This window comes from Taudactylus pleione, unplaced genomic scaffold, assembly GCF_031769625.1.
Source record: "Taudactylus pleione unplaced genomic scaffold, aTauple2 ptg000046l, whole genome shotgun sequence".
NCBI lineage: Eukaryota > Metazoa > Chordata > Amphibia > Anura > Myobatrachidae > Taudactylus > Taudactylus pleione.
Window position 1 is genome coordinate 608521 of NW_028284448.1, and position 23983 is coordinate 632503.

At 39.3% G+C, this 23983-nt stretch overlaps 1 protein-coding gene across 1 annotated transcript in view; it reads left to right on the top strand.

The window, feature by feature from the left end:
• Positions 1–23983, top strand: part of GRIK2 (glutamate ionotropic receptor kainate type subunit 2) — a 755896-nt gene that overhangs the window by 394956 nt on the left and 336957 nt on the right. The window contains exon 6 of the mRNA XM_088460433.1: positions 19008–19181. Coding sequence (XP_088316559.1) covers positions 19008–19181 — 174 coding nt within the window. The remainder of the gene's footprint in view (positions 1–19007; positions 19182–23983) is intronic.

A 23983-nucleotide genomic window follows, 5' to 3' on the forward strand; every position in this document is an offset into this window, starting at 1 on the left:
GAGAAAAGATACATTTACCCCATGCATTTTTGTGAAATTCTACCTAACCCACCCTCAAAGAATGGCAAAAACTAAATCAGTCATACTCGAATATGTAATTATTTCACCTTTCGATAACAACTACTATGTTTGTCAATATTTTTATGTTTGAAAGCTTACATTGAGAATATTTGTGATAATTAAGGCATACACGTTTTAATGCATATTATGAAAATAAATTAACATGAAAATCATGAGTGCCGTTTTTTCGCAATATTGATACATCTGCCCCTTAGAAACATGTTTTTTTTTTAATACCAATCTCTCTCTCTCTCTCTCTGGTACTTTCAGTTTGATAGGCAACGTAATTTTACGTACAGTAATCCCAAGAATAACTTCAAATGATTGCTATGTAAAGGTATTTAATGAAGTCCAGTGAAATATATGAATTATACCTGACCACTTGACCTTGTAGATGGAATAAACCCATGTTGAAAGAAATATTAATCAACACTGCTAGCAAACTATGCAATAAAATTATGAATGTTGTATTTGAAATTGCATTTGGGTGAAAACATGCTCATGAATTTATTAAAGTTATGATTTTAAAACTGCACACATCCAGGTGGCAATGTAATATAATAATGTATGAGTGCTTGTATTTTGTGTAGTGATATGGAATAAAAAAGTAAAGTGTTTTTTGCAGTGTGTTTCACTGCTAGGAAGCAACTAAAATGTAGCTCTTCTCATCATATAAACAAACATTTGTACAAATATAATGCAAGATCTCCAAACATTGTCCTGGAGAAAATCATAACAAATTTACAGTGCAGAACTTTCATTACCTAAAAACACTTTTTAGTAACTACTATCACTACAGTGAATAGAAATATACCTTTCAACTTCCCATAAATTGGGAGGTGACTCTTAAAAAAGCAAGTCAATTAGCATTTTTTTCAGTCTATGTTAAATGTTGCTGCCCTCCCCCCTTGTAGCTGATAACTGACACCTGCTTTTTTTTCTGCATGATAAACCTAATCTGCTTACTATGGGCCTGATTCATTACCGATCGCAACTGCTATTACGCACGCAATCAGCCGATTGTTTTTTGCATGCATATGCATCGCAGTGTATGTGTGTGAACCGGCCACTGCGAATGGGATTGCGATCGCAGTGACTATGCAGACCCATCGCAGAGTGATTGACAGGAAGTGCCATTTGTGGGGGTGACTTGATCGGAGAAACGCAGGCGTGGTAGTGCGGTTGAACACCGTTGCAGGGGGTGTGCATAAATTAGCCACTGCGATGCCTTATGCAGCCTGGGCACTCATAGCATGCAATAAAGTTAGTAATTTCAGAGTTAGATAATAGCTTGTGTAAGTGTGCTTGAGGCTGCGATGGTACTCGATTGTACCAATGGTTTTGCAGTCTTGCTAAACATTACGGATGTGTGTAATGTAAAGTGGGCGTCCTTATGATATGCTGCGATGGCATAGCAATAGCAATGGATTAGAATACTAACGTAGTGAGACTGCTTGCGTAAATGGTCTTGCAATCGGTAGTGAATCAGGCCCTATGTACCAAGTTAGGAAGTATATTTACTAAACTGCAGGTTTTTAGAAGTGGAGATGTTGCCCTTAGCAACCAATCAGATTCTAGCTATTGTTTTCTTAAAGGTGCTAGATGAATGATAAGTAGAATCTGATTGTTGCTATGAGCAACATCTCTGCTCCTAAAAACCTGCGCTTTAGTAAATATACCTCTAGGACTTAGAAGGCAGTGTACTTTCAGTATTGTTTCAGGAAAAAAAGCCAGGTTTAAAAAATAGTTGGAGCTTGGTTAAGTACTGCAGTGCAATATGAGGCCAATGCCAGCAGCAGATTGTCATGGTGTAATGCTGTGTACATACTACATGTATGCACACCCAGCGACGGGGACGTTGCGATGGAGCAATACATTGTGCCGTTCGTACACACTGCACAATGCTGTGGAGGGCGGCATGATGTTTCATTCCTTTCTTTATTTAGCAGCATGGCATTGTTCATTGCATCATTCCAATTGCTTTGCATCACAACAGATAGGACAATGCGATGAATGACCCATGGGTACACACGATCAGGAGTACACACTATGCAATCTGCTTGATATATCATTCTGTACTGCATCAGAATGTTATATCATGCAGTGGATGCCATAGTATGTACCCAGCTTAAGAAAAACATCCCAGACTACCTGGAAGTGGTTCCACAAGAACACATACTGTATTTCACATCTGTGGCTGTGAAAGGGTTGACAGCAGTGTTTTGTAGAATAAATGGTTTAAACAACACTGTAGAAATAAAAATAATTAATTATTTATGAATGTTGCAACTAATTATCCCATATCTAATTTTTTAAAGTACAGTTTGTTGATAGGACCACTTTAAATATCCATATTCACAGGCACACTTACTGTAGTACATGTTTATGATATACAAATAGTTCTGAACAAAAAGTGTGCACTATGTCAGTTCTGCTCAATTCTGGTTACTGTAATGAAAACACAACTTAAAGTATCCAAAATTCTTTATGTATAACATAGTTTTGATGGAACTGTAGAAAGCATTGGTACTACATTATGTTGCACAATTTATATACTTGACAGCTAAATCAGGTGTGCAGCTTGTGACTCGAGACACCAAATGAAGTCCCAAAATCTGCTTCCCTTATTGTGTGGTAAGCATTATAGATGATACCTTCTAATGATGACAAGTGGAGACTAATGACAACTAGAATACTATTTAACCCTTTATTACCCCCATACCCACAGCACAGGGGTGCGGGGAAGATCCCCAGGCTTCAGACCAAGCCTGGGGTTTCAGGGGGGACCCCTTATTGAGGGGCCCACACCTCCCCTGAGATCCCCTGCTTGGCCTGACTGGCTTGGGGTTGTAATGCTTTGGCCACGTAGCTCCAGTGAAAGGGTCTCCAGGCTGTTGCATTACCCCCATTGGGTTGGTCCGGTGCTGGTTTCAATTATAGGGTGGCCCCTACGCAGCCAGGTGCTGGTCCCTAAATTATGGTGGAATCCTACTCGTTTTGTTCCCTGTAATTTTAGGAACCAGGACTGGCTGACAAGTCCGGGACTGGTTATGCATTTGGGTGGGGACCCTACATCATTTTTTTATATTCAAAAATAAATAAAATAAAAACAGGCAGACACATACACAAATCACACTGATCTGTGTAATGTGTCTGCCAAACCACAGCTCAGGAGGTGGTCTATTTGAATGGCTGATGATGAGTTTAGTTGAGTTTGCAAACTCACATGAGTTTTAACAGTGAGTAGAGAAAACTCACTTGCAAACTCGCACCTGTTTGGTCTTAGTAAATTTGCGAGTTTGGAAAAAAGGCTAAACGCGCATGAGTTTGCAAACACAACCAAACTTGATTCTTAGTAAATTTACCCCTTAGGATCCCAACTAAAAGAAGGATTAATTGAGTTCAAAACTGAGTTACACCATGTATTTTTTTTCCCATTCCTTTGGCTGCTGATGGAAGTGGAACTATCAGTTACCGTAGTCTCAGTAAAGTGGTTCGCAAAGCAATAAATGAAAATAACAGGTCAAATTAAGCAAAGCAAGTTTATTTTCACTAAGCTGCAGTTATAAACTCAGGCTGATGAGACTTCAAGAAGCCCTGTCTTCTGTAGGTCAAAGCATATGATATTGAGTTACAAGCTACAAGCCACCTGGCTGGTAATCTTGTATATGACACTTCATATTTGTTTCACTTTACCTAAATGCAAATTAGAATCACTTTTCAGCCTCCTTCCATAGACATAGGCACAATATTTGACCTTCATAATAAACAGTTTATACAGAGCAAAACAACATATACTGTATATTGTAATTTGTCATACAGTGCAATACCCCATGTCTATTATTAGAGAGAAGGCATACATACAGTAACCTGTCCATTGTCTTCTTTATAAAATAAGATATTTACTATTCAATTACCAAACAGCAGAAGTTTATGTTGAACACATACATTTCAAATGAAAATGTTGTTCGCAAGTCATGAAAGTAGCAGCTAACATGCATAAAAACCTGCGTTCTACTGACATGAAATATTATGCCTTTACTGCTAATTAGAATCCTGTATGCTAACAAGTTTAGAGATCATTTCCATGATGCAGTGCTAGTTTTGTTAAACATATCACGTCCTTTTCAGGAAACCTAGCGGTTATTTTGTTAATTTACAAAAATGGCAATGTAAATAAGGAAAGAAAAACTCAGCAATCAATTATAAAAATTAACATCACTTTATTAGTTATATTGCAAATATACATATTACAGCACAGATTCAAAATTAAACTTAAACTCCCAGGCATTATATAAATAAACTTAATTGTATACATTTTATTACAGTCCAAAAAAATAAGCCACATTTACAGAAAATAAGCTATGCCCTGAAAGACAGTGGTGTAAATAGCTAAAGACAAATACACAACATTTAATGCAAATAAGTAAACTGAACTTGAAATCCTAGTTACTTATTAATGTTATATGGTACAGTACAGGACAAATCTGTACACAAACATATCACATTGAATAAGCAAGCATTTTTGACCTTAGGAGTGGTGCAGGGGCATAAAATCAGATTGTATAAGCAAACTTATCCCATCCATCCAGATAAAGTACAGCCCAGTTCCCACAGTTAGGAGTCTATTCATCATCACTTAGGGGTAAATTTACTAAGCTGATTTCTATTCTATGTCATACGAGATCAATCTCGAATGATATCATCTGTATTCATGGGTTTAATTTTTCGAACAGGTTACTGAATTTACTAAGCTGCTGATTTGTTGTCATTCGTGTTGATCAATTGTGTATTCATTCGTACCCATTCGTAATTTTCGCAATTTGCATTTGATTTTGATCATCTTGGCCAAACATGGCAGGATTTAGCATTCATTCATATTTTGCCAAAGCGTACATAACCACTCTAATTCGGCCGATTTAGCAAATTCCGAAAGAGTCGGTGCGTGGTTGGTTTAAAGTGCCATACGTGTGAGTGACACACATTGATATATGGTGTTAGTTTGCTATTTTGTTTTGTTGTTAAATTATAAACTCTTGGTACTTACAGATGTGTCCACATGCATCTATCCTCTGTGCGCTACAAGTCGCACTACACATAAGGCGGGAGCTCCGTGTGTCTCAGTTGCACCGAGCATCTTTTCGTGTGACTTTCTTTCCTTCAAATGCATCTTTTTTGCACTGTGATGTGAATAGGTAGCACAAGCTGTTTCTGTTGTTTCAAATTATATGCTGCATATAATTTTAAACAACAGAAACAGCTTGTGCTACCTATTCACATCACAGTGCAAAAAAGAAGCATTTGCCTATATTCTGTGAGCAATACAAAACATAGGCATGCTGCATATAATTTTAAACAGCATAAGCTGCTTGTGCTAACTATTTGTATCACAGTGCGAATAAGATGCATTTGAAGGATAAAAAGTCACATGAAAAGACGTTCAGTGCAACCGAGTCACGCCATGGCATGTATGACTTTGCCAGCGAGCAAAGCGTTTAGGTTCAATCGCTCCCTAAAGAAACGAGACTTGCGCAGCCTCTGTGGTACAAATGTGTCCACATACATCTATCCTCCTTGCGCTACAAGTCATGCTACACATAATGCAGGAGCTCCGTGTGACTCAGTAGCACCAAGTGTCTTTTTGTGCAACTTTTTACCTTCAAATGCGTAATATGCAGCACAAACAGCTTCTGCTGATTAAAATTATTAAAGTGAATGACACAGAACATAGGCATGTTGCATATCATTTTAATCAGTAGAAACTACTTGTGCTACCTATTACACATTTGAAGCTAAAAAGTTGCACAAAAAGACACTCTTTGGTACCGAGTCATGACACAGGCATGTATGACTTCACCATCAGCCATTGCTGACCATGCTCAGTTTCATGATCTTGGTTTCTTCCAGCCTGGTGGCAGAGTCTCAGGTATCTCACAGCCATGCTTTGTTTATCTTTGTAACAGGAGAGGTGTATGCATATGCTTAACCCCCTTTTAGTGGCCACAGATTTGAGGTGTCAGTGATGGTTAAGTATGTTCTGATGTCAAACTCGAATTAAAAAAGGTGTTCTATTTGAGATTTCTGTTTGGGTTCATTTTAGCATCTTTTGTGGCCGATTTGCACTATATTTCGGGTGCGATGACAAATTTGAATCCTTAGCAAATTTCCAGGTCCTATTGATGTCTATGGAAAATGGCTGCTGGGTTGGATCGATGGTCTATTTGTCCGAAACATGTTACCATCTGAGTTTCAGTTTTTCCAATTTTTAGAATGGGACAAACTCGGCCGATTTTAGCGTTAGTAAATTGCGAATATGCATTTCATGTGTGATTTAGCTGCAATCGAATTCATTCAAGCTTAGTAAATTTACCCCTTAATTTCTACAAAAGCAGTTGAAAATAAAAATGTTCACCTGCAATTGTAGAAATATAGTGTCCGGGCCACTCTTCAATAAGGTAAAGCAGGATATACCTGTGATATCTCTACTGGAATGCCCGCTGTCCCCATACACTAGTAGTACCAGAGGTTTGGAGGTAGCATTGATCACCAAATCTAAAATGATTGCATGTGAGGGTTAGCTCAAGCAATTCAAGCAAGAAGCCAATCGGAGGTGAGCCAAGATGGTATAATTCCAATGCTTTCTTAACCGATTGTATACCTTCAACATGAGGTATTACAGTATACAACGAGGATACATCCATGGTTACAAGTAAATGAGCTTCAGTATCTATCACCAGGGAACTAAGATCCTTAACAAAATCACCAGTATCCCTGATAAAACTCTATATATGTCTCACACATGGTTGCAAAAATGTGTCCAAATATCGTGCAACCGGTTGAAACAGAGACCCCCTCGCCGAAATAATAGGTCAGCCAGGGGGTCTCTGTAAACACTTATGCACCTTCGGCAATGTATAAATTATTGGACAAATAGGAAAATCAACATGTAAATATTCATATGTACTCTCAGAAGTCCATCCTTGTTTCAATGCTCCATCCAATACGGAGTCTAATTTGTTTTTAAAATTTACTGTAGGATCAATGTCAAGTGTCTCATATGTATTGCCATCAGATAATTGATTAAGGATTTCCTCATTGTACACAGAGGTGTCCTGCACCACCACGGCTCCTCCCTTGTCCGCCATCAGTTTATTCTCCTTAAGTTCCCCTATTGCTTCTCTTTCCAATCTGCTAAGGTTATATTTAATTAATCAACTTCGTTGTATCATCTCCTTCACAGATGAATCCATCATCCTGGAAAACGTTTTAATGTTATGATTAGCTGATATAGGATCATAAGTGCTATGTTTTTAAAGGGGGTATTATTCATTCCAGGGTTAGAATCTCTAATTTCTCAAGTAGCCTCAATTTACGAGCAGTACTATAATTGTCAACATTCCATCTCAGTCTATCAAATTTGACAGTAGGTATAAAATATAAACCTTTAGATAGTACACTCACTTGAGCCTCAGTGAGTGCCACAGAGGCAATATTTAAGACTTTATTCGAGGGGTCTTGGGTGGTTTTCTGATATTTTTTGGTATTGCCCCTTCTGGGGTGTGGTCTACTGTGTTTACTGGTCCCGGGTCCACCTGGGACCTGATAGTAACCCGAGATAAAGGTTGGCATTTCCTCACCTGTGTGTCTGAGTTATCCCTATCAGAGGATGATACCGTGGAATAGTAATCATACTGACTTGGGCCTCTCCTATTATATTGGTACCTAGATCTTCTTGTGGGCATCTCAGCACCCACCACCCAACCGTAAACTCTATGGTCTTTATAATCTTTATCAACCTTATCTAATTTATTTCTTTTAAAATTAACAAGGTCATTTCTATAGTGGTCAATCTGAGTTTTAACCAATCCTCAGATATATATTGATATGTCCATGTTCCTTGGCCAAAAGGACTGAATGAAGCTATTCATTATAAAAAATTTTTATAAGGGGTGCACTCTGAAAATCTTGTGGTACTGATGTGCCCAGCTATAACGTGGCATCACAGCGCTATCTCTCACGCCACGCATGGCGTGCCACACACCACGCCATGAGTCGCGCCACAAAGACAGTTTATTAGTGAAAAAAGTCATTACGTGTAATACAACATTTTGCCCACCAGATGTCACTTTTCCTAAACTACATAGCGCATGCATCTGATTTCATTACGTGTAATACAACATTTTGCCCACCAGGTGTCACTTTTCCTAAACTACATAGCGCATGCGTGTGATTTCATTACGTGTAATACAACATTTTGCCCACCAGGTGTCACTTTCCAATGTACCGTACGGTATGTTCTGTATCACCAGCCGATGATTGTTTGACAGAAGCTTAGACATTAGACTTTACAAACTACAGAACTCTAGTAATGGGTGAAACATGTGGCCTAGCAGTCTAATGCCTAGTCTCACTGCTTCTCCCCTCTTCTTGTTCCGTGGGTTCGAGACCTTAAAAATACAGTATGTTTTTTTAATTTATTTTTAAAATCTTCACTTAAAATATTCAGTATTCAATACAGTACATGTGGAGCGCATGTCTGCCCAGTGCTTTGGGAGTCAAACAGCGAAACTAGGATTTTTATTATTGTACATACAGTACTGTACCTTAGAATGCAAACTTGCATCAATGCCAGCACTGACATGAACGTGGACATTATAGTGATTTATTATGACCATCAAGTGGCAATGGGCCCTGTTAAAGAGACTGGTTTCTGTATATCAAACTGACTGCGCGTTTAAACCGCAAAATTGCGTCAATGTCTGCGCGTGCCCAGTGGTTGGAATTTAATCACAATGGAATGTGTGCCCCATGTCCAGTGGAGCCAAGCCATACATTAAGTAGCGCTATTTTATGGTGCATGCCCAGTTGTCTGTATTGCTAACAGTACTGTTGAATTTTCACACTAGTGCCATTCTGCACTGTCCGAGACTTACAGTACCGCACAGTATACACAATAGTAAATTCATTACTATATAAGGTGCTACAGTAGTGGACTAACAGCAGTTTGTAGGGCAGATGCAGAGCGCAAACTTGCATCAATGAAAATGCTGTCCTAGACTTGGAAACATTAGTAATTTAATATGTTTAGTAACTGATAGTTGACTGTGTATAAGAGAGGGGTCTCTATAGTACAAACTGACTCGGCGTTTAAACCGCAAAATTGCATCAATGTCAGCACAGTTTGCGTTGTGGTAACTTATAGCCACTTCTGATGGGTTACGGTACAAATAGGATCTCTGGCGCGTGCAAAGTGGCGGGGTTGCAATGCATTGCCAGTGGTGCTGCGCCATAGCCATACCCTTGTAGCGCTATGGCTATGTACTGTACGCCATGGCGTACAGTATGGAATATCATACTGTACAGTACCGGGTCATGATTCACACACAGTGAAAGTGTGTTATTATTATTACACTGACTGTGTAATAATAATATTAAAAATAAAAAGTGTAACCTTGACTGTCTAATAATAATGAAAAGCTTCATTATTAAGCTTCCTTGTTTCGAACCCGGGTTGTACAGACGTCTGCATTGTAGAAGTTCGATTTCTTACCTCTACGCTACAGATGCCTGAGTACTGTACTTCATCGTATGGTACTGTAGATGTCACATAAAGTACTGTAGAGGACTAGGAGAGACTTGTGAGCAAGGGCTTAGGTGATCCGTCTTGCTTACACTTCTCTCCTTATGTTCGAGACCTTTATAATTTAATTTATTTTTTTAATGTTCACTATAGTACTGTAGTTCAGTCTTGTTATCCAACCCTTACAAAAATCAATCTATTGTACTGTAGATGTGCCCAGCTACAGTACTGTAGTTTATTTGCTCCATACGGTACACCATACAGTATACCGCATTGCTAGTTGCGCGCTACACTGTGGCGTATTGAGTCAGTACAACTGTAGTTGTAAGTACAATATGGTAGACATTGTAGTGATTCCCTGACTCTAGGAACTACAGTACAGTAGATGCAGTAGTCTAGGGGGCTAATGCCTAGCCCTACTGCATCTACCATTTTCTTGTCCCGCTGGTTCGAGACCTTTAAAGTACATACTGTATACGGTAATTTTATTTTGTTTTAAATCTTCACTAATACATTATCCAGAAATTCTGGTACTGTATTTCTATGCCACAGTACTTTGACCAAAAAGTCTAACCTTGTTAATAAAAAATAAAAAGTGTAACCTTTCAAGCTTTGAACCCGCAAAAGGGTTGTACAGGCAGCGTAATGTATTGGTTTGATTATTTACCATTACACTACAGCCGCCTGCAATACCAAGTTTGCACCTGGCTTGAGTGTTTCCTACAATACTGTACGTCATCGTATCTCAGGCGCATGCCCAGATCTACTGTATACCCATTTAGCACTTTTTTTTTTTACTAAACTCAGTACATTTTATATATTAGGGGGTAAATGTACTAAGATGGTAGTGCTATTAAGTGATGTTGCCCATAGCAACCAATCTGATTCCAGGTATTACTGTACAGTATCTTCTAGAAGGTGCTATTGTAGATAAATGCTAAGTACAGTAGAATCTGATTGGATGCTATGGGCAACATACAGTACAGTAACTTCTTAAATAGAACTCCCATCTTTGTAAATTTACCCCTACAAGTTTCACTTTTCCCCCCAATTTTTTTTCTTCCGCCCCCCAAAATGAAAGTGAATTTTTAGTGTGTTCTGACTTTTTTTTAAAAAAAAGTTACGCAGTTTACAGTACCTTTAGGGAACGTTGAAGGCTTCCCACAACATTGCACCCCAATTCACCAAATTTTTCCACCTGCTATTCATACAGTAGGCGAAACTTTTTAACATACTGTCTTACTGTACATTGCATTGACTTCCCGCCTACAGTAGGCAGAAAAGCTTTCAAATTGAATACAGCGATAATTTTACGTCTGCCAAAATGACGTAATCTCCGAAACTTTTTTTAGCCAATCCCATGATTTTGCTCCAATGGGTGAAAAAGTGCCAACCAATGTTTTCCCAACTGTCATCTCACAGGCTGTGTTTGAAAAATGACAGTTAGGAGCAGATTGACTGACACCTTATCACTTTTTTATCACTTCTCACTGTCTAACACTGCTTAGTACAGTAAATAGACCCCCTTGGAGTGAAAATACCAGATCGGCTAAAAAAAGTAAATAGACCACCCCTAAATTGAAAACGTCCCTCAGTGTATACAGTACTGTATGTCTACTGTACTGTATTCTACTGTAAGTGCCGGGCAGCTGTGAAATCACTGTGATGGGCAACAGGGATACTGTACAGTATATGACTGTGGGCATCAACCCCCATCGGCCGGCGCGCCCCTGGTGAGTGAAATCCTGGCAAATAGGATGATACACCCCTGCATCTGTGTGTTATTGACTTTTTGTACCTTTTTAATGACAGATGCATGTGTTGGGTCTCAGGCGCACTTAAAGACTGAATTACATACAGTACAAACACCAATTGTATAAATTAATGACAATTTTTATTTAACCTACAGTAACATGCTTTACAGAGGGGGGGGAACTTGTTTAGCTTTCCACTCTACTGTCACACGCTTCTTTCTTCTGCCGCTGGCATGTCCTGGAGTTCCAAGCTGGACACGGACATGACTACTGTACAGTACCTACAGTAGGAGGAAAGAGATGACGTGAGAACAGTCCTTCCTCAATGCCGACCGATACGCCCTACTGGACCGAGGACTACACAAAAAGAGTTGGCTTTTAAGTTAAAATCATCACTAGCACTTTTGGCCTCAGATTCAGAGTTTCACCTATACCAGGTGCAGACTCTACCGTGCATCAGAGTCCAAGGTCCACTGTACGCCCTGAAGAAAGGAGGATAGGCAGAGACAAACAGACAGTAAAAGACAGACACACAGGTTCTCACCGGAGATGCTCTTGTTCTTCATCCTGCTTGATCCCACACACCCTGTACTGTAGGAGAGAGAATCCGCTGTGTAGGGCCCTTCCCTGATCTGACAGTGTCACACTAATCCACTTCTCCACATTAATATATGCCCTAACTAACCAGACTAACAATTTTATTAATAACTACAGTAATTTGTATTATACTGTAATTAAGCCTGGTGGTGAACTACTGTAAGCAGTGTCCCTAGGCCTACAGCCCATAATATAATGATAAAAAAAATACATGAAACAAGACAGTATTTGGGTGCCCCAGATGGAGGTGAACACCAGCTGTCTGAATACGATAACAGAGCACTAACATTACCAAAAATCTCACCTTATCCTGATGTCGAAGGGACCACCGCTCCAACCATACAGTAGATGTACAGTAGAAGCCTGTCTCTCAATTCACGGTGAACCCACTACTGTACAGTACTGTATGTCTGCAACTATGGATGTGGATGTTGAAGCAGCCACTACTACTGTACTGTATATGAACTAAAGGAACCTGAAAACTTGAAACATCTGCATTACAAACGGCAACATCAAGCGCAGTAGCAGAAAGTGGCAGCTGCAGCACAATCTGTGACGATGCCAATGTGTGCTTTGGAACAGGGGTACAGTAAAAGTAGGTGTAAGGAAAAGAGGAAAAGTATGAAGTACAGTACATAAGGTACAGTAAGGGAAAGTTATTGTAGACAAAGAGCTTATAAAATAAATTAGGAGAATACTGTATAATGTAGGGACAGAAAGCACAACCACAATACTGTACATACAGTATGGACACAGTGTACTGTACTTAGCAGTCCGGATCACAAACTGAAAAGAGGAAGTTAAACCCCTCCTCCACATTACAAATTATATACAGTACAGTATAAGCTACATAGCAGTTGCTTGACCGTTTCTTTCGATGACAACTGGTAAGACTCTATGGAGATGATCAATATAATTGTTACACTGGGCATGTGTAAATACTATTCTCCAAAACTTCATTATCCCATCCAAAAGTTCCTGTTTAGTTGTTGGTTTCACATCAGACCTGATGAACCTCTTCAACTGGGCCCTGACCATTTCAATGGGATTCATGTCCGGTGACCTACAGGTAAGTAAAAAAAAAATATTCAGTCACAGTACTGTACTTTAGTAAAAAGTGTACTAGAATAATTACTGCTTGGTACTGAACATACTTTTTGGTACAATAAACAGTTAATACAGTACTATAGGACAATACTCACTCTGGTGGTGTGCGTTCCCAATTTATCCCTCTCTCTTCCATGAATTTTGCTGAAGCCAAATGTTTGGGATCATTATCCTGAAATAATCGATGTCCTGATGGGAAGCATTTTCTCACAAATGGCACCATACAGCAATCTACTATTTTTTCTTGGAAGAAGGTCTTATCCATGATGCCTAAAAAGATGAGAAATTGTCAGTAACAAGCGTACACTGTACAGGACTGTAAATAATTTTTAGAACAAACATTACTGAACTGCACCTTCAAAAATATAGATCGGTCCTGCACCCCAACGAGATATACCTCCCCATACATGGACTTTTAATGGATGCTTCGGATGTGGTTTAAGTGAGAGATGTGCACAGTGTCGGAAGGACAGTCTTGAGAACCTCTCGAGAGAAACCGAAGTTTCATCTGTGAAAATGACGTCATTAAAATTCTCTCCACTATCTATCCACCGTCGTGCTTGTTCAACTCTCTTTCCTTTATTAAAATCCCTTATCATGGGATTTATCCTGTGGAATAAAAACAAGTTTTAGTTTACTGTCATGTAAAATCAGTGCATTATTAATATACAGTATACAGTATATATATTTTACAGTATGTACAGTACCTTGTAGGGAGAAAAGTCCATCCCAGTTCCTTACGCATCCGTTTGATGCTGGAACAGGAGATGTCCAGGTCACATTCTGCTTTTAGAATACGTTTGATTTGTAAAGCTGTACGCTCATCATCCTCACAAGTCAATTTGTGCACAATCTTTTTGACGCTCCTACGGTAGAACACATACAGAGCATATAGCAATTATTGGACAGTTAGTGTTGAAATTGGAACACAATACAGTACCAATCTAGCAACATACAGTATACTGTAATAAAAAAGGTTGATGTAAAGTACCTACCATGTGCATTTAGAAGGAAATCTATATCTGGTCCACGTTCTCTCAAATGCATGATAGCGCACAGTCTGTAAACTAACAAGGACACAACACTCTTTCAGCCAGGCATGGATCTGTCATGTTGTTTTGTGTTCTTTTTTCATGCTTGCAATTATCTTGCTGATGGCTTTGCTGATTTTTGCCATGTTTGACGACAAAATCTGTGTAAAGAACAAAAGAAAAATATGTTACAGTACTGTTGCTGAGTATACAGACTGAGTACAGTATACAGTACATCATTTAATGTTCAGTATCTTAAACACAGGGGGGTATTACATTCTTATTGTACATCAGCCGTAACATGTGTACACCGGTATATACTGTACTGTACAGTATAACCAGCTAGTAAATTTCATTTTGCAGGCTGTGTTTAATAAATGATAGTTTTGAGCTAATTAGTGATATATATTTCCCAATTTAATCTCACATCAAGCTTTCATACAGTATGCCCCTAAATACGCAAATATGCACCTACCGTATGAAGGAGACAAACAGGACAATAAACACAGCAATATTGTGACTGAAACGAAAATGGCCGCCGAGCAAAACAAGATGGCAACGGTCACTCATGGGAGACTATGAGGGGCAGCGGGAGGCTAGGGAACGATCGTTGTGTGTGTGATAGTTACTCCATACACAAATAAGCCTCTACGGGGATGTGTGAAGGACGGGGCATACCGAGGCAGCGGCACGATAAACACAGCAATATTGCCACTGAAACTATAATGGCCGCCGAGCAAAACAAAACGGTACCGTATATGCATTGAAAACTCGCTGCGCAAATCAGCGTCTAACACAGCCAAAGACGTTGGAGATGTTTAAAGAGAGAGAGAAACAGAGGGAGACAGGGAGAGAGAGAAAGAGAGAGAGATAGGGGGAGAGGGCGAGAGAGAAAGACAGAGGGAGAGAGAAAGAGAGATAGAAAGAGAGGGAGAGAGAGAGGGAGAGACAGAGAGAGAGGGAGAGGGAGGGAGAGAAAGAAAGAAAGAGAGAGGGAGAAAGAGAGAGAGAAAGAGAGAAAAAAAGAGAGAAAAAGAGAGAGAGAGAGAGAAACAAAGGAGATGGAGAGAGAGAGAGAAAGAGAAAGATAGAGGGGGAGAGAGGGATTGAAAAGATTCTAAAGTCATGAAATCACTACACTATCACTACATTGTCACAAGTTTGTGGTGTAATGCTATACACAGCACCGTCAGCCCTGTCTCTCATTCTAGACAGTAGATTCACTAGCAGTTTCTGCAGTTATGAAATCACTATTCTGTGGTGCTAAATTGTACGGCACCATCAGTTTTTAATATTCAGTACAGACACATTCATAGCGGCACAATAGTTGTCCTAGCAGACGGGGGATGGTGTCCTTGGCAATGGTGACAATTTGTAGCATTTTTCAGGACACTAGGGCAGAGCTGACTGCTTACTGTAAATGGATTAACAAAGCTTCCTTTATTATGGTAATGTGAGGCTCTTTGCTTGCTTTGGGGGAAGGGACCTGAAGCACTGTGTATGACTGTCGGCCCACTGGGCATGCGCCAGAAATCCCATCGCAACCCTCCTACTGGGCATGCGCCCACCAGAGATGTAAATGCAACAGAATACAATACTGTACCGACTGCAGTAATACAGCCAACTGCGCATGCTCAGTGATAGCATAGCGCTACATGGCGTATGGCTTGGAGCCACAGATCCCATTGTACCCCCCTCCATTTCTAATCCATCGCAGATGGCTGACAGCCACCATAGCGCCAACCGTGTAATACAGAGAGCTCTCTCTCATACAGATCCCACTACTACAGTACTTAGTGTGCAAGGTTGGAGCAGCATCACCAATGTCATAAGTTTGCGATGCAACGCTATTTTGCGCTTCAAACGCACAGTCAGCTTTGAACACAGAGCGCTCTCTCACAGACGGAAACCACTCTCAGACACAGTCCAAGGGACGTAGCCATAGTGAACTCGGCTGAGACCGCATATGCGTTGTCGCATGTTTGCGTTTTGCAGTTTTGGTCACACAGTTTGTGATGCAGAGCCCTGTCTCACATTCTAGACAGTAGATTCACTAGCAGTTTCTGCAGTTATGAAATCACTATTCTGTGGTGCTAAATTGTATGGCACCATCAGTTTTGAATATTCAGTACAGGCACATTCTTAGCGGCACACTAGTTGCCCTAGCAGACGGCAGATGGTGTCCTTGGCAATGGTGACAATTCGTAGCATTTCTCAGGACATTAGGGCAGAGCTGACTGCTTACAGTAAATGGATTAACAAAGCTACCTTTATTATGGCAATGTGAGGCTCTTTGCTTGCATTGGGGGAAGGGACCTGATGCACTGTGTATGACTCTCGGCCCACTGGGCATGCACCAGAAATCCCATCGCAACCCTCCTACTGGGCATGCACCCACCAGAGATGGAAATGCAACAGCATACAATACTGTACTGACTGCAGTAATACAGCCAACGGCGCATGCTCAGTGGTAGCATAGCGCTACATGGCGTATGGCTTGGCGCCCCAGATCCCATTGTACCCCCCTCCATTTGTAATCCATTGCAGATGGCTGACAGCAACCATAGCGCCTACTGTGTAATACAGAGAGCTCTCTCTCATACAGATCCCACTACTACTGTACTAAGTGTGCAAGGTTGGAGCAGCATCACCAATGTCATAAGTTTGCGATGCAACGCTATTTTGCGCTTCAAACGCACAGTCAGCTTTGAACACAGAGCGCTGTCTCACAGACGGAAACCACTCTCAGACACAGTCCAAGGGACGTAGCCAGTAGCCATAGTGAACTCGGCTGAGACCGCATATGCGTTGTCGCATGTTTGCGTTTTGCGGTTTTGGTCGCACAGTTTGTGATGCAGAGCCCTGTCTCACATTCTAGACAGTAGATTCACTAGCAGTTTCTGCTGTTATGTACGTACTGTACGCCATACAGTAGTTTCACTATAGTGTCAATGACAGTGACAAAAAAAATATACGGTACAGTATATTCTTTTCCAGGGATCGAACCCAGGACCATAATTCTACCAAAGTGATCACCTAACCACTAGCCCACACGACAGCTACAGTGAACCACAGAGAGTGGCCTCATCCTTGTGCACTCCTCCCACTGCTGTTTTTTAATAAAAATTGTAAAAAAATTGTCATACTGTAATGCATCCCATATCAGTGAAAGCTGTGCATGCATCTCATTAATCTACAGTATCGGTTATACCGTGACAACAACTTAGGCAACTTCTCTACTATTCAGTTACTGCACCGTACCGTATGTATAATACAGTATGTGCAGTGATTTGCATCCTGTTATAAGATGTTACGTACGGTACAGTACTACAGTGTATACTGTATATGAATATTTTGCGACATTAAAAATACAGTATGGGTTGTGCGTACATGAAAATGCTGTGAATGTGATATCCACCCAATTTACTGTAAGTTTAACATTATGGCATTCTATACAATGCATTCAGTACAGTGGAGCACTCGCCACCCAGCGGTTAAGCACTCTATTACATGCAATTACAAAAGTGGAGCACTCGCCACCCAGCGGTTAAGCACTGTATTACATGCCATAGCCACGGTATTCCACAAGTCCATGGCGCGACTCAGAGGCCTGAACGCCACGCCACAAGTCCATGGCGTGACTCACGCCACGCCATGAGCAACAAAATAGGTGGGCAGATCTGTATATTATATGCCTTAATATGTTTCGCTTCCCTAGATATGTTGAGGCTTGGACTGTTGGAATCTCTATTGTTTTGGTACTTCCTGGAAGATTAGAAACTATCGTGACTGTTTTTATTGATTTTTTATTATTATTATATTTTGGCTTCTGAACAGTTGGTGCCCATAATAAACCATAAATAATGGTGTGGTTATTTGTAGACACACAGGATGGTTTGTATGCACGCCCACACTGGTGTGTATTATATTAATTTTTTTTATATTCTTATTCTTTCTAGGGATTATCTGTGATTGATAAGTATACTTACCTCGTATTGTATTATTTGTATAATGAGACCTGCATGCCCTGGTTCAGAGAATGATTCCCGTGATAAGTGCACTATAATAGGTTTAGTACTTTGTTAGGTGCTTAGCCACATAATGCTGTTATCTAAGGTTAGCTACTAAAGGGGTTGGCCTTTTTTGCTATACTGGTTACTAGGTTACGGGACACTCTATGTATGTCACGTGTCCTTGGTCGCGGGGAGTGACGTGAGTCCTGTGCGCAAAGCACATGTGCTATGGGTGATGCCGCGCGTGGCTATCAGCTGGTAATGGTGTTCTATTGTTCGGACACCAGAGAGATGTAAGCCATGGAGAGATGTAAGTTAATGTACTCCGCTGACATGCAGGTCATGAATGTATAGATGTTTGTTTGTCCATGTTAAAAATCTCTGTGTCTGGTTTTTTAGGTTTTTTTCATACTGCTTGGGGGGAGGGTATATGGGTATTTAATGATGCCATTTGTGGTTGATGATTGTACCTTGACAAAGGTCCTGAGAGGACCGAAATGTCGGATTAATGGATTATTATTCTATGAAATAAAGTTGTCATGCTGTCATTTGAGCCTGTGGTTGAAGTCTGGTGAGTGCACCTCTACAAACATTTATATATATATATATATATATATATATATATATATATACATATATACAGTATGTGTAAAGAGAGAAAATGAAGAAGATTGTGAAATAGTTGAAAATACCAAACTTCAGGGTATGAATCTCCTTTGTCATGGGCATCCGACCACATGTATAAAGGTGACATGGGATTTCCTTATAGCATCAGTATTGAAAAGCAGCTAAGAAACATAATATAACAATGATTTTTTTTTATTATTGCAATTATGGTTAATATATTTATTTACTTTACTTTTAGGATCTATTTGCATTGGATGTGGAACCATATAGGTATAGTGGTGTCAACATGACCGGATTTCGAATCTTGAATATAGAAAACACCCAGGTATTATCTATAATTGAAAAATGGTCTATGGAAAAATTACAAGCACCCCCTAAACCCGACTCAGGATTATTGGATGGGTTTATGACAGTAAGTTTTCTATATTAAAATTATGTAATAACATGCTTTACATTTATTATATGTAATTACTTAAATATATGAAATAACAAAACATCTTTAGCAGATAGTATAGCATGTATAGCATAGTATACAGTATAAAGTAGAAATTTAAGGAAGCACTTACCAAATTTCCAAAAGAATCCAATAGACTTTCTTTAGTAAATCATATCCACCGATGTTTCGGTCCTCACTGGCCCCTTTATCAAGGTACACACAAACCCAGCAATATTCCCCTTGTTATTGGGTTATTTTGGAAATCTAATGAGTGCTTCCTTCAATTTCTACTGTACTTGGATTTTGGACTATTGCTCATATTTACTAAGCTATGTACCCCAGTGGATTGAAGATAAACTGAACATGTGAGTGTGGACCTTACTCCTGTTTATACTGTATATCTATATTTATACATAGTATAATATAAAGTCCCTGGTGGGAGTCTGTCTGTTTGTTTGGACTCATCTTGAGAACCCCTGGACTGGTTTGATTCAGTTTTCACTATTCTATAAAGCATTTGCGGAGGGAGGTTTAGGTGTATGAAACAGTAATGTACAACAAAAGGGAGCCCAGCAGTGATGATTTTAGTGAGGCAAGTAAATGAAAAAAATGGATATATACACACACACAAGGGTGGTTCAATAAATAAGGTAACAAGACAACTCATTGCATACATTTATTCAACTTGTTCATACAGTATACATATAATCAGTAATATGGCCTTGGTACGGATTATTTTTTCACACTGTGTGTGATTCCCGACCCAGTGGGCATGCGCAGTACTATGAGCCCTCATATGCCACAGCATAGCACGACTAGCAGGGCGCTACATGGCGTATGGAGCACCTCCACTGGGCATGCACCAGATATCCCATGTGCAACCCCTGGTACGGGAAGCCACCACAGCGCTGATGTGCCAACAGTGCCGCAAGTGTGTGTCTTAAAATCCACAGTAAGTTTGTAACACAGAGTCCCCACTATAACCAAGAACCCACTAATAGTTTCTAACGTCATGAAATCACTATAGTGTCTAAGTCTGTGATGCACTGTGTGTGATTCCCGACCCACTGGGCATGCACAGTACTATGAGCCTCCCGTGTACGCCACAGCATAGCGTGATTAGCAGGGCGCTACATGTGTACAATGTCAATAGTGGGCTCATCTGTCTGCACTACACCCACCCACTGCTGTTTTTAATAATAAAAAAATGTATCTTCCTTTCAAAATATTATTCTAGTACATATATACACAGTACCCCACCATTAGAGAATAATTATGTATCCCATCTCATTGAAAGCTGTGCATGTGTCTCATTAATGTACAGTATCAGTTATATCATCATAAGAACATGGCAATTACACTACTGTACAGTTATGTACAGTATATGTACTGATTTGCATCCCATTCTAAGAGCTTATGTGATATTAAAAAGATTGATTGTGCGAACATGCAGTATGCAAATACACTGTGTGAATGTGACATCCATCCAATTTAACAGTATTGTATTCAGTAGTACAAATTGCATCAGTGGAGCAATCGCCATCCAGCACTTAAGCAGTGTATTACATGCCATAGAGTATCTTTCACTGTAGATTTCCACGGTATGCCAAAGTACAGCCATCACGTAACATTCCATGGCGTGACACAGAGGCCTGAATGGCGCGCTATGAGCAAAAAACTAGCTGGACCCATCCGTAGTTTCCATACTTGTCTAAGCACTTGTTCATATGGTACACCAATACATCTATCCTTGCATAGAAGAAATCAGTGTCAAGTGCCTGGACATGATGGCTTGCTGAACTTCACTGTTGGATACGAATCATCTTCCACCCAGGTGCTTCTTCGATGGTCCAAAGAAATGGAAATCACTCGGTGCCAGGTCAAGGCTGTAGGGAGAATGATCCAGCACATCCCAATGGTCACCCCATAACACCTCATACGTGTAGTTGGTTGAGTGTGGCTGGTGTTATCATGCAATAATACAACACCTATTCACAGAAACCCAGGTTGTTTTCGATGAATTTCCCTCTGCAACTGGCTCAATGTTCCACAATAGTGGGCAGCATTTACAGTATATCCCATGGAGAGGAAATCAACAAAAATACACCATTTTGTTCCCAAATCATGGTCACCATGACCTTCTTTGCTGATGGAGTTATTTTGAATCTTTTTAAAGGTGGGGATGATGCGCGTTTCTATGTCAGGGATGCTTGCTTTGTCTCCCATGTCAAATGTTCTGTTTCAATAAGTGCAGGAAATGCACTCTCTCCTCATGGTACTGAGTCAAATGCACAAGAGAAAATCCCATCTTACTGGTTTTGTGAACTTGTGTGAGTTGCTTTGGTACCCAGCATGAACACTTTTTCCTGTACCCCAGTTGCTCATGAATGATGTTGTGCACAGTACCCACTTATATGTTCAGTTCATCAGCAATATGACTAATTCAAATGCATCTGTCCTCCTGAATTAGACCTTCAATGCAGAACAAATTGTCATCTGTGGAGAATATGCTTGGCCGGCCAGATTGCTGATAACCTTGAATGTCTGTCCTGTCATTGCCAAAGACAGTGCACCAAACCCAAACCCATATCTGTTTTCGTTACATGACATTATCACTATATACTACAGCAAGTTGGCAATGAATTTCAGCTGCTGATGTGCCCTTTAGATGCTGAAATCTGATCACACTACGCACCTCAATGTTTGACCATGTTTCTGCCAGTCCAGCCATCTTGGGACAGCATGACTGATATGAGGCACAGTCTAATGGCCATGAGGGGAAGCAGTGGTCTACATGCTCTGGCCTGGTTGTAAATTAGAACATTACACACGTGAGAGGTCTTGTTACCTTACCAACCTTTTATATACTGTATATATAAAACTTCATACAATGGTGGCACTCATGGTTTATTAAAAACATACAGCAATACACCAGTTTAAACCAATGTTTCAATGCTATTTACTACATTTTCTTCAGAGTACCCTTAGGAAAATGCAATAAAGAGCATTGTAACCATCAGTTTAAACTGATATCCTACTGTGGGAAATATTCAATTGGTGGCATTTTTAAAAAAAAAATGTGATAAGGGTTTTTCCTGCAAGCATGAATTTTTTCATATTTAATTTGGTGCAAACATTTCCCAATGTCAGGACTGGGTTCAGAACCCCTTGGACGCCTTCTTTCCCCCAAAGAGTAATTAAGCAATAGAATTTTTTTACTTAGCACAATTGCATGTAATTTCTGGGTTAAAAAAGTGCGCACAAATTAGATCAACTGTTTCATTTTTCATGCACCATAAATTTAACTAACGTATTTATTTAAAAAAAACATGTTTTTTTAGTGCTTTATTTTAAAAAAAATTATGTGGTTTCAAATTAGCCCCAAATCAACTTTTTCTAATGTTTTTACTTTTTTAAAACTGTGCACATCAACCATTATAAACATTTTTAAAGCTCAATATATTTGGGACAGTAAGTAACATATACCAATCTATCTGTGTATATATATATATATATATATATATATATATATATATTACTGTAAATTTACATACTTTTGGGGTACAGGCTGATTTGCGCTTTGTTTTAAAAAATGTTACCCAGGTTTTTGCTGGAAAAATTACCACAGCCATTTTTTTAAATTGGATAGTCAATGAATGTGCATGCCTGCTTTAATGAAAAAATGTGCAGGTAATTGAATATTCCCATGTATGTCTTTAATTTACCCAGAGTGCTGCCATAGTATTAAGTTAAATTTGGATCTAATGGAGGGCAATGGGGTGAAATATAATTCTGCTGTAAAAGTGAGGGTCGCTTTTGTCTATATATATATATATATATATATATATATATACATATATATATATATATATATATATATATTAACATTTTACTACAACATGTAGTTCAACATATGTAAAAAATGTACATGCTGTAAATACATAAAAATTAAGTTAAGGGAAGAAGTTTTATAGAGAAAATTCAGAATCTACTATCAATGTCTTGCTTGTTAAAGACATCTTAGATAAAGCAAATAAAAAACAAATACAAATCTATGATAAATTGCCATATTTTTCTTAAAGTTTAGACTTCTGATGCCACAGACAATAAAATGATAGGTTTCAATTATGGTTCACATCACAAGACAACTTCTAAACAACAAAGGTGGCTATAGACTGATGGTCTCTGATATATATTTATCCTGTATTTTTTCATGTACTGTTCCCTTAGTCCTTTGATTCCACTTCTACTGATGAAAAAAATAAATGGAGATAAAAATATCACAACAGTTTTGTATGGTTATGCAAATTATGCTAATAAAAGTTTAAACTATTATATTTATACTGTAAAAAGTCAGTAACAAGAGAAGTGTAAGATTAGTATATTGTAAGTATAACAATATGGGATTTGTCCAGTTTTCCAGTTACACCTGCATGTTTCTATATCATGCATATCACTGTTCTCTTGGTCATTTTACTCCTATCTTGGCTCATATCTACTCCCTGTAGAAGATCATGTTCTCTCGAATTATACAACAATTTATTTTTGCCTGCTATTGTTTCTGCCTCACCAGTATGTAGTGCATTCTTTTCATTTTGGTAGCTGGGCGCAATGCCCATTGTCATTGTACATTTTATGTTGCCTACTTTCTGCAGTATTGAAAACTATCCCCAATTCCCAAGGACAGTACAGGTTTTGAGGATTATTTTTGGAACTGTTTGTCCTTGACAATAACCCTAATTTTAATATTTATAATTTACACCGTAATAATTTCTCAC